General features: G+C 42.4%; 1 protein-coding gene across 3 annotated transcripts; it reads right to left on the bottom strand.

Moving 5' to 3' along the window:
* Positions 1-3,609: 3,609 nt before the first annotated feature.
* Positions 3,610-8,331, bottom strand: LOC119266937 (putative disease resistance protein RGA4). 3 transcript variants are annotated; one of them, XM_037548217.1, is made up of 2 exons: positions 4,623-8,330; positions 3,610-3,956 (listed from the first exon to the last, which is right to left on the bottom strand). In XM_037548217.1, the coding sequence occupies exon 1, from the start codon at positions 7,807-7,809 to the stop codon at positions 4,642-4,644; it is 3,168 nt and encodes a 1,055-aa protein (XP_037404114.1). In that variant the 5' UTR covers positions 7,810-8,330; the 3' UTR covers positions 3,610-3,956; positions 4,623-4,641. The 3 variants fall into 3 exon arrangements, with proteins under 3 accessions (XP_037404114.1, XP_037404115.1, XP_037404116.1); XM_037548218.1 differs by lacking the exon at positions 3,610-3,956 and having other exon boundaries at positions 4,981-5,161; positions 5,251-8,331; XM_037548219.1 differs by lacking the exon at positions 3,610-3,956 and having other exon boundaries at positions 5,650-5,759; positions 6,079-8,331.
* Positions 8,332-12,122: the final 3,791 nt, after the last annotated feature.

Raw genomic sequence — 12,122 nt, 5'->3', positions numbered from 1 at the left:
TGATTCGAAGAGATGCCCTCAGAAGCAATGGACAAAATTGAAGGAGGTTCTAAATGATGCTCTATGCAAGCGTAACAACTTCAACAACACGGTAATACGGTATTAAGAATTCAAGCTCATCACTAGTGCTTGTTGCTATCAAGAACCAAATGTCAAAACCTCTCATATATCTAGCTACTTTGTCATGGCTGTCATGAATGACTTTTTGAAGAAAAGTCAATATTTGCGAAATCATAGCTAGATCATCAAGTGGTCCAAGGAGATGGAGAAGGACATGGACGTAGGAGGTTGTAAATGAGGATGTTAAGTGAGCATGAGCGCATCCAAAATGAGGATGTTAAGTGAGCTGAGCGCATCCAAAAGATGTAAATGAGGATGAGAAGGACATGAATTATTAAGTGAGCCTGAGCGCATCCAAAAGGTGTCGGGCAAAATCATCAAGAAGGAGGTTGTAAATGAGGATGGGAAGTTCCACTGTCAGCCAGAGTCAGATGAAGAACGACTTCACCGAGTCGAAGACACATTTCGGTCATCAATTGCCAGCGACTAGCCAAGTCGATATAGTCAATTCTTCAAAACAGCTTCAGAAACTATTGATTATGTGTTGAGACATGCATGTTTGTTTCCTCGCACTTCTTATACTCACTACTTTGCTTCACTATTACTCTTATTTATTGTGGCGACGTTGTAATAATATACTGTATGCGTGTGCATGATTGTTTGAATACTGAGACAACATTCTATATTTGTATTGCAATGTGATGATCAAGTGCAAAATAATGTAACCGTGTCATTAAAATGCTGCAATGGCAGCAAAAAATGTTGCCGCAGCAGCAATTCTTCTATAGGCCTAGACCACTACCACTAGTGGGTGCCAATATTGACTGCCACTGCTGCTACGCACAAAAGTGACAGGCAGAGAGTACCGACACAATTGCTAGTCACAATAGTTGTGGCGGGAACTGGTTCCGCCAGCCACTACAATACACCCACCAGTGGTGGGAGGTCAGTGACGGGCGACCCTGAGAGCCTTCCCCGTCACTGCTGGGTTTTTCCCACCTGCCACTGCTAGGCATTCCTGCAGTAGTGTTCTCTTAGCATGGGTGAAGACATTGGACCCAAGAAGCTGTGGCGTGACTTGCACATGCCAGAGGATGTAGTTTGTCCTGGTTAGCTTCTCTTAACCTCACCATTGAGGACAGCCAGAGGAGCGCTCGTGGAGGAGGACATCGCGAACTAGTGGATGGAGAAAACTTGATGCAAGCTAGATAAAACGGAAAAGGGAGGCTCTGATTACCATGTGAGAAGATTAGCTTAAGCGTCTTAGCGCTTTGGAGGGGACGCACTGCGTGTTTATATGCAGAGGTGCACCTCCCTGAACAGCGCATACAAGTTGTTTGGATTACAATCTTGGAGATCAAGAAACAGAGGATAAGGCTAGCTATTGTTACAGAAGATAGAGATGAATCACGGCGGCCTAACAGTCTAACAACCTAGCCAAGGCGCACATGTACCACGTTAGAATGTTACAATGTGCTTAACACAGTGATCATAATAAATCTTGAAGAAGCAGTTTGTCATGATGATCAGTCGATCTCTTAGAAGATTATCGGTCAATCACCACTAGAAAACCATGCTGCTGCTACACCTGTAGTATATAATAGTACAAGATTATGGGCCAACTAGTGAACAGAAGGAGTACCTCCCACCGTGTTACAGATCAAGAAGTTCAGGACACTGAGATCGAATATATACCTCAACACGGGCCCGTAAGTCCACGGGATCACTTCAATCAGTGGTGACTGGTGACCAGTGGGCCAACGAGGAAGGAAGGGCGAACATGAGCGGATCAAGACAAACTTTTCCTCTGTGTGTGGAGAAGAGGAAGAACAGAGCAAACAATACCTTCAGGAAACTTTTTTTTGACAGGAAACTTTTCCTCTGCGTGCTGGCTGGAAGAGAAAGAGGTGAAGAAGGCTAATGATGCTTATCTTAATCTTAATTTGTTTACTTGGACATGGAACCCACTAATTATTCCTTCCTTCCCACCCACCATTGCAGCAAAAGGCAAAAGCAAAAGCACTCAAGGTGGCTCACTTTTTCTTTCTTGATGATTGAACCTGATGCCTTACCTGAGCCAGTAGCAGCATATATATACTGGAAACCCAAGCAACAGCAAAGCACTCAGTTGGAATTCATTTGCTACCCAAACAACACTAGCAGATATTTAACCAAGCAACATTAGCTCATCATTTTCAACAGCCAGCCATGAAATCCCAAGAGGACCGCAACAGCGGCACCATATATTGAAAATCAGCGAGAGAAACAAAGCGGAATCTGCACACGCCACAATTGCCAGTACAGAACTACGGATCCCCTCAAGGAGTTTTGCGATACAGCTTAAGAACGACTATGTCGTATCCATCACAGTTAATCCAAGCGGTCAATGAGGTTCAACTCGGGGTTACTACAGAGTAACTAGAGCACACTTGCCAACAAAATTTCAAGTTTAACTGCACTAGCTAGCTACTCATCGTCCTTAATTCTCTTGAGCAGCTTGACAGCCCACCGGCGCAGCCTTCTCTTCAGGGTGAAGCCAACCACGACGCCAAACACAAAGCTGACCTTTGTGCATGTCGACAGAAACACCAACTGACTGCAATAACATAACTTGAGTCAGGGACAGGTACAGGTTTACACCAACACAAATTTTACGATTGCAAATTTGACTTACTGACCAGCGACCAATGAAGATGCTCGCACACTAGATGTCTAGATCACAAAATTAATTGTGCCCACTGAATAAAAAGGACGCTACACACTCTTGGCTCAACAGCAACGTACTTTGAATTCAGTTCACTGATCTATTCAGTTCAGCCTCTCTACACGGTGAAGAGGCTATGGAGGAAAATCATTGGACCAGACATTCATTCATGTGTTCTCAAAATATTTCAGGTTTTGTTTGGCAAAAATGAAATAGAAGAATGTTTGAATTATTCAGGAAACTGGTGGGAGTAGTCAACAAATACTACAACACAAGAGAAACACCTCGCTTCAGTTTTGATCACAGCAGCAGTCTAATTAATCTAATATACGGAGTAGTATCCGATTCCTTCCAACCAAATGGCCACTGCGCTTATCGGTAGCCAAAAACAGAGTGAGTGAAGCGCATGCCCATAGGCCATAGCTAATTAACGTAGGTAAGATGCATCCATCGCCATCACACACAAACTGAGTTCAGAAAAGATAGTACTACTACTGAAGAGCATTGCTATGACAGATGGGACTACTTTCTTCAGCTCGGTTGCAGAGAACAGAGCATACCTTCCAAGCTTCATACTTGACGCTTTCAAAATGCAGCTGAGCGCCTCAGACCTAGTCACCTTCCGTGGTTCCGCCCTACGCCGAACTTCCAGAGCTCTAAGCTGCCGCAGGGTACCTCCTGCCCTGGTTGTTCTCCCAGAGCTCAGCAAACAGCCACCGCACACGCCGTGCCGTGTTCAGTCTGCAGCTCTGTCAGTTTCGTCCACCACTTCCTGCAATAACCAGGATATGTATGCACTATTGTTGCTTATGATTTACGATCCGGCCCAAGTTCAGAGGAAAACAAAACGAAATTCATCACTTCTACTCAAAGCATTCAATCATGCCAAAATGGAAATCATCTGTTACATTCAATACAGGTTCAGTACAGCAGAGGCCTCCGGCCCCAAGTTCAGAAAGAAATAAAAGGAAATCCGTGGGATACACATCTCCAGTACAGCAAAGGTCTCCATCTCAAGTTCAGGAAAAAAAAATACAAGACCAAATTCGATACGTTGCAGGGCACTTGCCCTAAGAGAAAGAAACATGACGCTTCCTTCACCAGTTTGCAGTAGATCAGGGTGCTTGCACGTCTTCACCGTCGACAGGCTTAGTATGTTGCCCGTCAAGGCGAACTGTGGCATCAGTCCAGGCTGCCACAATTATGTTCAGCATATAATTTGAATTAGGGAACAAACCATAGGAAGAAGAGTTTACGACAAGCACATAAGACCAAGGCATCCATTACAAGAAATCTATTGTATTCCTCAGTTAATCAAAGCATCACAAACATGTGGCAGTCCAGAATGAGTAGGGTAGCTTCAGTTTTGGAATCTTGCACTACCGCGCATACAAAATACGGGTATTGTTTGTCTCAGCAAGAGGTCAAGGCCTCAAAAACTATTACTACTAATATCATTTTATGGAGGCACACATGTCAGAGTGTATGTGCTGCATGCATATACACGTAATGTAGAAACAAACTAGATTTAGAGAAAAGATTTTGAGAATCTAAGCAACAGTATTGGTTTCCAATGCACACATAAGCAATTTACAGCAGTGTTATACAACACTTAATACCTTGTATGACTGCAATCTACAGCCATGGGCATCTACTAAAGCTAGCTCTTTCAGAACATATACAATCACAGATGAACTAAGCATTTCTGTTGCATAAGCATAACGGCACAACATGTACAGTTTATGTATCTATCCAATGTGATGAAGCAAAAAATTGTGTTGTCAGGATATGAATTATGGTTCAGAGAATCGAAGACATTAAACAAAATTTCCAACCAATATATATGCAGTGTTCATACCTTATGCTTTCATTGCCTTCTAACTGGTAGACAACGTGTAGACATCCAGGGCTTCCCCATGAAGTCGCTGGTGGTGCTCTTGAAGCCCAGGCACCCAGCGGGAAGAGACCTCTTGCATATCCTCACCCAGCCATAGCTGTTGCAAACTTCCCAGCCCCTCTACATGGCTTAAGTTTGGACAACCATGGACATGCAGTTTCGTCACTTGAGGGAGGTTGGAGATCCTCTCCATGCCTTCACATTTCTCAATAAGGAGGAGGTCGGCGAGGTGTGGGAAATCTTCGACAGCCTTCAAGTTGTTTGCTCCAATTAATTTGAGCATCTTCAAGTTGGTGGTGTCCTCTCCAAGCTGCCGCGGGAGAGTCCTCAGCTTCGAGCAATTTTCGAGTCTCAACAGCACCAAACGAGGCAGCAGTGACAACCTTGCAGATTGGGCATCCTCTGGACGAGTCTCAACAGCTCCATCCTCTCTCCCTTCATCGACAGCAAATTCTTCTACTTCTTCAAAAGAAGACCACTCCTCCCAGTTGGGCATATCCCTGATGATCAGCCATTCAAGTTTAGGAAAAGCAACTAACTCACTGCATATGGGATCACGATTCCTGTAACCAACAAATTCAGGTCCGACCTTGGTAAGTGCATATGATCCAACAATTAACAGATATTTCAAGTTTGGTAGCTGCCCAAGCGGTGGAAGATCCACACACGATTGTGAATATCTGATGGCCAAGTGTACGAGTGAACACAAATAGGTGGTACCAAACCAGGTGGGGTACCGCCGACCAAAGTATAATCTAATAAATAATTGTTCCAAATTGCGTGGAGGTATTAGCTGCTCAAAGACACTCTCAGCATTGCAAATGTCTTCTTCTTGATATTCTTCCTCTCTTTGTTCAGTCCACTCTAGTGTCAAAACTTTTAGATGTTTTTTGTCCGCGAGCACTGTATTTGAAGTACAATGTGCCGCATTTTTCAATCTATTCAGATTAAGACTCCTCATCTGGGACACAAAAGACAATTCTTCCAACTCCCATCCATCTTGTACATCAGCATTATCACTTCCATTACCAACAGGAAATCCTTGTAAAGCATTGAGAAACTTCAATTTTCCTATCCCTTTTGGAACATGATTTATGTCTGCGCCAATAAGAAAAAAGCATCTTAAATTGCACAATTGGGTCATCGCCAACGGAAGACTGTGCAGAGCTTTACAGTGTCTCAAGCTAAGAACTTGGAGGTTTTTTAGGGAGCCAATGGATTCTGGAAGACAAGATATGCCAGTATAATCTAAATCAAGTAGGCGTAGATGTATCAGTTCTCCTATATAATCCGGAAAGCTTTGCACAAGAGCGTAATTCAGTACCAAAACACGAAGAAGCAGAAATCTCTTGAACAATGTATCCTCAATTCTATGTGGACCACGAATAGTTATGAAAGTCCTCAACTTAACTTTTACCTTATCCATGCTAGGCAACACTAGCATATCCTTCTTAGGTACAACAGTGACACGTCGCAGTTTTGACATATCTTCACCCCTTAATGATTCAATATCTCCAACAAAACATTCTTCTCTTGATATATTACAAGCAAGTTGTCTTAAGAGATCATGCATTTTGCATCCAGCCAAGTCAAAATTATTCTTATCTGGTTGGAGGAGGTTACGATGGATTAGCTCATAGTAGTAATCTTCTGCTGTGTCTTCTAATACTTGGCCTTGTTGCTCCTCAACGAAGCCTTCAGCAATCCATAACCTGGTAATTACACGACGGAGAATGGTAGAATCTTCAACATACAAACCACAATAGAGGAAACACTGCTTCAGATGATGTGGTAAGTCATCGTAGCTAAGATACAGAGCTCCTTCTATTTCATCAGAGAGCATGTCCTGGGAGCCAATATATCTGCCCAAAAACCTTTTCCACTCATTCTCTGTACTATCTTTGCATGCCAAAGCACTGGCTGTAACCTTGATTGCAAGCGGAAGGCAACCACATTTACGAACAATTTCAATCCCAATGTTTCTTAAATTCTGCACTTTTTTCTCGTCATCAATGTGCATGCTCTTCCAAAGTAGCTCCCACCCCACCTCTGCTGACATGAGATCAACTCGATGGGTATGCTCTACACCTATTCTCTTGGCAATTTGATCATCTCGTGTGGTTACCAATATTACTCCAGCAACTGTTTCATGTAATGAAATTCTTAGTAAATCCACCCACACATTGGACCGCCACACATCATCGAGAACGAGAAAGAAACTCTTGCCTTTCATTGTTTCTGCAAGCTTTCTCTGCAACTCTGCTTTGGTTTCACCTTGCTTACGATGCACACCAGTATTACGAAGAACCTCTTTCAAAAGACCAATTTCATCGTAGTCTTTCGAAACACAAATCCATGCATGCTTCTTGAAGCTTCCTTTTATTTTTGGGTCATTGTATATCTTTTGAGCTAGTGTCGTCTTACCAACTCCTCCGGTTCCAACAATAGCGAGCTTGTAAGACTTACTTTCCTTGTGTGCAAGCACTAAGTCCACCAACTTCCTGCTAGAATATAAGATCTCCTTTCCCACAAAGTTAGGCTCAACAAGGTCAGAACTTCTTATCAGTTTAGATGTTGGAGCATTTCCAGTAGGTTGTGTATTACTATTGAATGTTAAGAATATCTTGTCCTTTGTAATGTGCTCTATCTTCTTGTTGAGTGCTCTAATCCGAACAGCAACATCATGACGTGGCACGATGTTACGGAAGCTAGAGGAAACTGAAAGGACTTTATGTGCAGCTGATTTGTTTGACGATGATGAAGGATGTTCAGGAAGTAGCTTGCTTCCTTTACATCTAACCACGTCCAAGATTTCATCAGCTTCATATATAACATCTCTCAGTTGACCAAGCCAACTGTTAACTGCTAGCTCTTTTGTCCTTTTCTCAGCATCATATAAACAACACTCTATTAATTCTACTCGTCGCAATACTTTTGTGAGTTCTTTTTCCACTCCTAGGATCAGTATCACCTCATTAGTAATGATATTTTGCAACTTAGTGGCACATGATCTAAGCAAACATTCTAGTATGGTTGCCACCAAGCAGACAAACTCAGCACCAGATATCCAACAAAAACACCAGGGCGACTTGTTTCGGAGAATGACAAAACAGAAAGCTGAAAATGAATGCACAAGGTTTGTTACCATTCTTCAAAATGAGACAAGTCCCGCTAACTTACACTGATATAGAAGATATTAACATATATCACTACTCTTTTTCTTTTGCTTATGAAGCTATGCGATTTAAAATTTCTGCAGGAGGGTCAAACCAAGTACCGAGGTCTGAATTCCCGAGTCTGCATTATGTCCTTTCATTCTTGTGCTTGCAAATTGACGCATGCCTCAGTTTGTATATTAAAATGATTGATTAGTTCGCTTAATTGCTTGCTTACAGGGTGGCTATCAAATGGCAGCTACATAGCATCCTATGCGCTAAATTAAAAAAGTGTTGCATTCAGTTATTTTTGGATCTATTAAAACATATACATATACTAATCATCATTTTTGTGTGATCGATCCAGCTTGTTGATCAATAAATATATTTGACTTTCCTCATGCTAGCCTAGGAATCATGGCATGAATCTCCCAAAGGGTGCAATGGTGGGCACTCATGGTTGTAAACCCACCAACTCCCTGTACTCATTCATTAAAGTAAAGTTGACTGCAAGTCTGTACCTTACGAAGCAGTCTTCCAACAAGGAAAAACCTGTCAATAACGAAGATCAATATTTATCATCTTGAAGAGCCAGTTTGCTTTGATGGTCATTAAGATCTAGCAAGGCTGAGCGCAGAACATAGATGATGGATGATTAATCACCCAGAGAGTAATTAACCATGCTACTGCAGAGCTGTTAGACCTGCAATATAGATAGTACAAGATTATAGATCAACTAGTGAACAAAAGAAGTACCATCCACTGTGTTATAGATCCACAAGTGCAGAACAGTGAGACCAAATAGAACATATACCTGGATACGGTGTGTGTTAGCATAAACTGTTTCCTCTCTCCACCGGATCACTCGTTGGATCCTGCTTGAATAATTGATCAGCGGACCAAGACGAAAGGAATGAACAAACGTGACCAAGACAAAACTTCCTCTGCAAGGAGTAGATGCATACGGCGATTAACTGGAGAGAATAGAAGGACCAAATGGCGATTAACTGGAGAGAATAGAAGGACCAAATGGCGATTAACTGGAGAGAATAGAAGGACCAAATGAAATCTTCGGATCCACTTGATTTTTTTTCTCTAATGCTTTACCAGGCCAATTAGTAGCGTACTCAAGAGGCGGAGACAAGCAAGAGCAAATGAAGACTGGCTGGATACCATACAACACTCGGTGCTAAAGCAGCTTCCCTCCTCTGCTTGGGTAAAAAAATGCAGGCTATGGCTGGGCGTGCAGAAAATTCAACAAAGGTAGCGAGCTGCGATGGCGTGCCGAGTCTTCTGAAAGAGACTATAGAAAGTTGCTTAGTGTCATTGTTGTGTAGTAATTTACTAGTAGCATTTGTCACAGCCCACTAACATTAATTTACTGGTAGCAGTCATCACCGCCCAGTCCTAATGGGAATATATCTAATTACAAGCTGATTAATTGGAGAGAATAGAATGAAAATAGTCTTCAAATTCTCTGCTTGATTTCCTTATGCCTTACCAAAGCCAATGACAAGCTATTGGAGACAAGCAATAGAGCAAATGAAGCACCGGTGGGATACCAAGAAGAAGCAAACACTAGGTGCTAAAGCCGTCCCCCTCCTCTGCTTGGGTAAAAAAAATGCAAGGCTATGGCTGGGCATGCAGAAAATTCAACAGAGGCAACGAGCTGCGATGGCGTGCCGAGTATTCTGAGAGAGACTACAAGCTGCTTATATTAGTGTGATTGATGTGCAGTAGTTTACTAGTAGCATTCGTCACTGCCCACTGACATTAATTTACTGGCAGCATTCATCACTGCCGAGTCCTGATGGGAATATCTAATTACAAGCTTATTAATTGGAAAGAATAGAATGAAAATAACCTTGATATTATCTGCTTGATTTCCTTATGCCTTACCGAAGCCTATTGGCAGGCTATTGAAGACAAGCAATAGAGGAAATGAAAAACTGGTGGGATGCCCAGAAGCAAACACTAGATGCTAAAGCCGTCCCCCTCCTCCGCTCGCGTACAAAAATGCAGGCTAAAAGAGACAGCATATGCAACAAAGGTGGTGAGCTGGGATGGTGTGCAGAGTCTTGTGAAAGAGACTGCCAATCTGCTTGTTTACATTGGTGTGTAATTTAAGCCAAGCCGCACTTAGAGTAGTCCTAATGGGAGTATTTAACTGCATTGTTGTACGTAATTAACATGCCCACCTCATCCTCATCCAGATATAGATACTACTCCCTCCGTCCAAAATTCTTCTCTTAGATTTGTCTAGATACGGATGTATGTAATACTAAAACGTATTTAGACAAATCTAAGACAAGAATTTTGGGACGGAGGGAGTACTATGTACTACTCCCTCCGTTCCTAAATATTTGTCTTTCTAGACATTTCAAATGACTACTACATACGAATGTATGTAGACATATTTTAGAGTGTAGATTCACTCATTTTGCTCCGTATGTAGTCACTTGTTGAAATGCCTAGAAAGACGAGTATTTAGGAACGGAGGGAGTAGTACTTAATGAACAGACTAAGACACTGATCATGTTATCTTTCTTGCACAGAGAAATCCTCTCCTCCCCAATGCATTGTAATTAGCTACGTAGTTAGTGTTCAACTAAAATCTATGTACCTTACCTCCAGTAGCAGATTGATCCCAAATTAATAGTCTTCAGTCAGATCTGACCCCGAATAATAGTAGTGATGGCGCTCGGAGAAGATTGTTGTGCAGTGGAGCATGAATTCCGGCGAGACGCGGGAAGATGGAGGTTTGGTCATGGCGGCGAAGCGAAGAGAAGGGGCTAGCTGGGTGCCCTCTGATTATCTCCAGCGACGGCGTGCGAGTAAGAGGAGACGGCAGCGACGACGGCGGCAACGGCAACGGCAGCCCAGCCACCACCCCGCCTCCTCTCCCTCCTCTCGGGCGCGAGCACGCCGACGCCCAGCCGCCAGCCCGTCGCCTCCATCTCATCTCGCCGGATATCCCAGCGGAGCAGCCTCGCCGACGCCCAGCTGTCACTCCGTGGCCTTCCTCTCCTCCTGGGCTCCTTTTTCCCTGGCCCGAGCAGCGCTGCACAGGCCAGCACTACTCACCGCTGGGATGCCAGCCCATGTGCACCTGGCGTCCCCAGCGGTGGGGTGCCTCTGTAAAAATGTTGAGCTTGTTTTTAAAAAAGGTTCATTATGTCTCAAAACAATATTCATCATGAAAAATATTTAATATGTATTTGAAAATTTTCCATTCTATTTTAAAAATATCGTCTCATATTTAAAAGAAATATTAATCAAGTTTTAAAAAATGTTTTTCATGTTTTCTAAAAAGAGTTAAAATGGGAAAATTAAAAAATTAAAAATTAAATAGTTAAAACCATAATAATAGAAAATGAAACAAATGAAACAGGAAAATAGTACGTCGGAAAACATATATATACACAAAAAGAACAAAACATGTTCACTTATGTACTTCTATAAATGCTGATGTATTTTGGGACGAAATTATATGTACTTTAAAACATGTTCATGAAAAAAAGTCCTATGCACTTTTTTAAAAAAAATCATATATTTTAAAACTATTCATGTAATTTAAAAATGTTCATGGACTTTTAAGAAAATGTTTGTGTAATTTTGTAAAGTGTTTGCATAATTTTAGAATTTATTTGCGTATTTTCAAAAGGACACGTGCTTTTTGAACAAGAAACCGAAAATATGGAAAACCTATAAAGAAGCATAAAAAAGAAAAGAAAATAGATAATAAAGTAAAATAAATAGAAAAGTTCAGAAAAAAATAAAAAAAATTGCATAGTAAGAAAATTGCAAGAAAAGCTCAAAGAAAATAAAAATGAAAATTACGGTCCAAAAACAAGTAGGAAACCACATTTGCCTTTCGCTGCCGGGTCAAGAAAACCGACATATAAACATAGGTTCAACAAAAAGCGCATGAAATTGTATCTTTCTTTTACCTACTAGTCTGTATCGGGGACCAGAGGCTGGTGTGGCTTATATGTAACAATAGGCGAGTATTGCCTTTGCGGCCCTAATGGGCGAGAGCGAAGGAGTTGTGAATGTACCTGGCCATGGGAAACCCGGCCCGGTCTTACCCATGGGCCGGGCCTGGGCTTAGGTTTTGAGCCCAAGCGACACGCTAGGCCGAGCCTTGGCTTGCCATATTTGCATTTTATGGAAGAGGCCCGGCCCAAGGCACGAGGTGCGGCGGGTTTTTTCACTGACGGGCTGGGCTTGAGCCTGAAATCTAGGTCCAACGGCCGGGCCAAGCCCAGCCCTAGGGTTTTAGCTTCGGGCTTTGTTAGGCCCGGCC

This window comes from Triticum dicoccoides, chromosome 3A, assembly GCF_002162155.2.
Source record: "Triticum dicoccoides isolate Atlit2015 ecotype Zavitan chromosome 3A, WEW_v2.0, whole genome shotgun sequence".
Taxonomy (NCBI): Eukaryota; Viridiplantae; Streptophyta; class Magnoliopsida; order Poales; family Poaceae; genus Triticum; species Triticum dicoccoides.
This window is presented reverse-complemented; position numbering and strand designations above follow the sequence as displayed.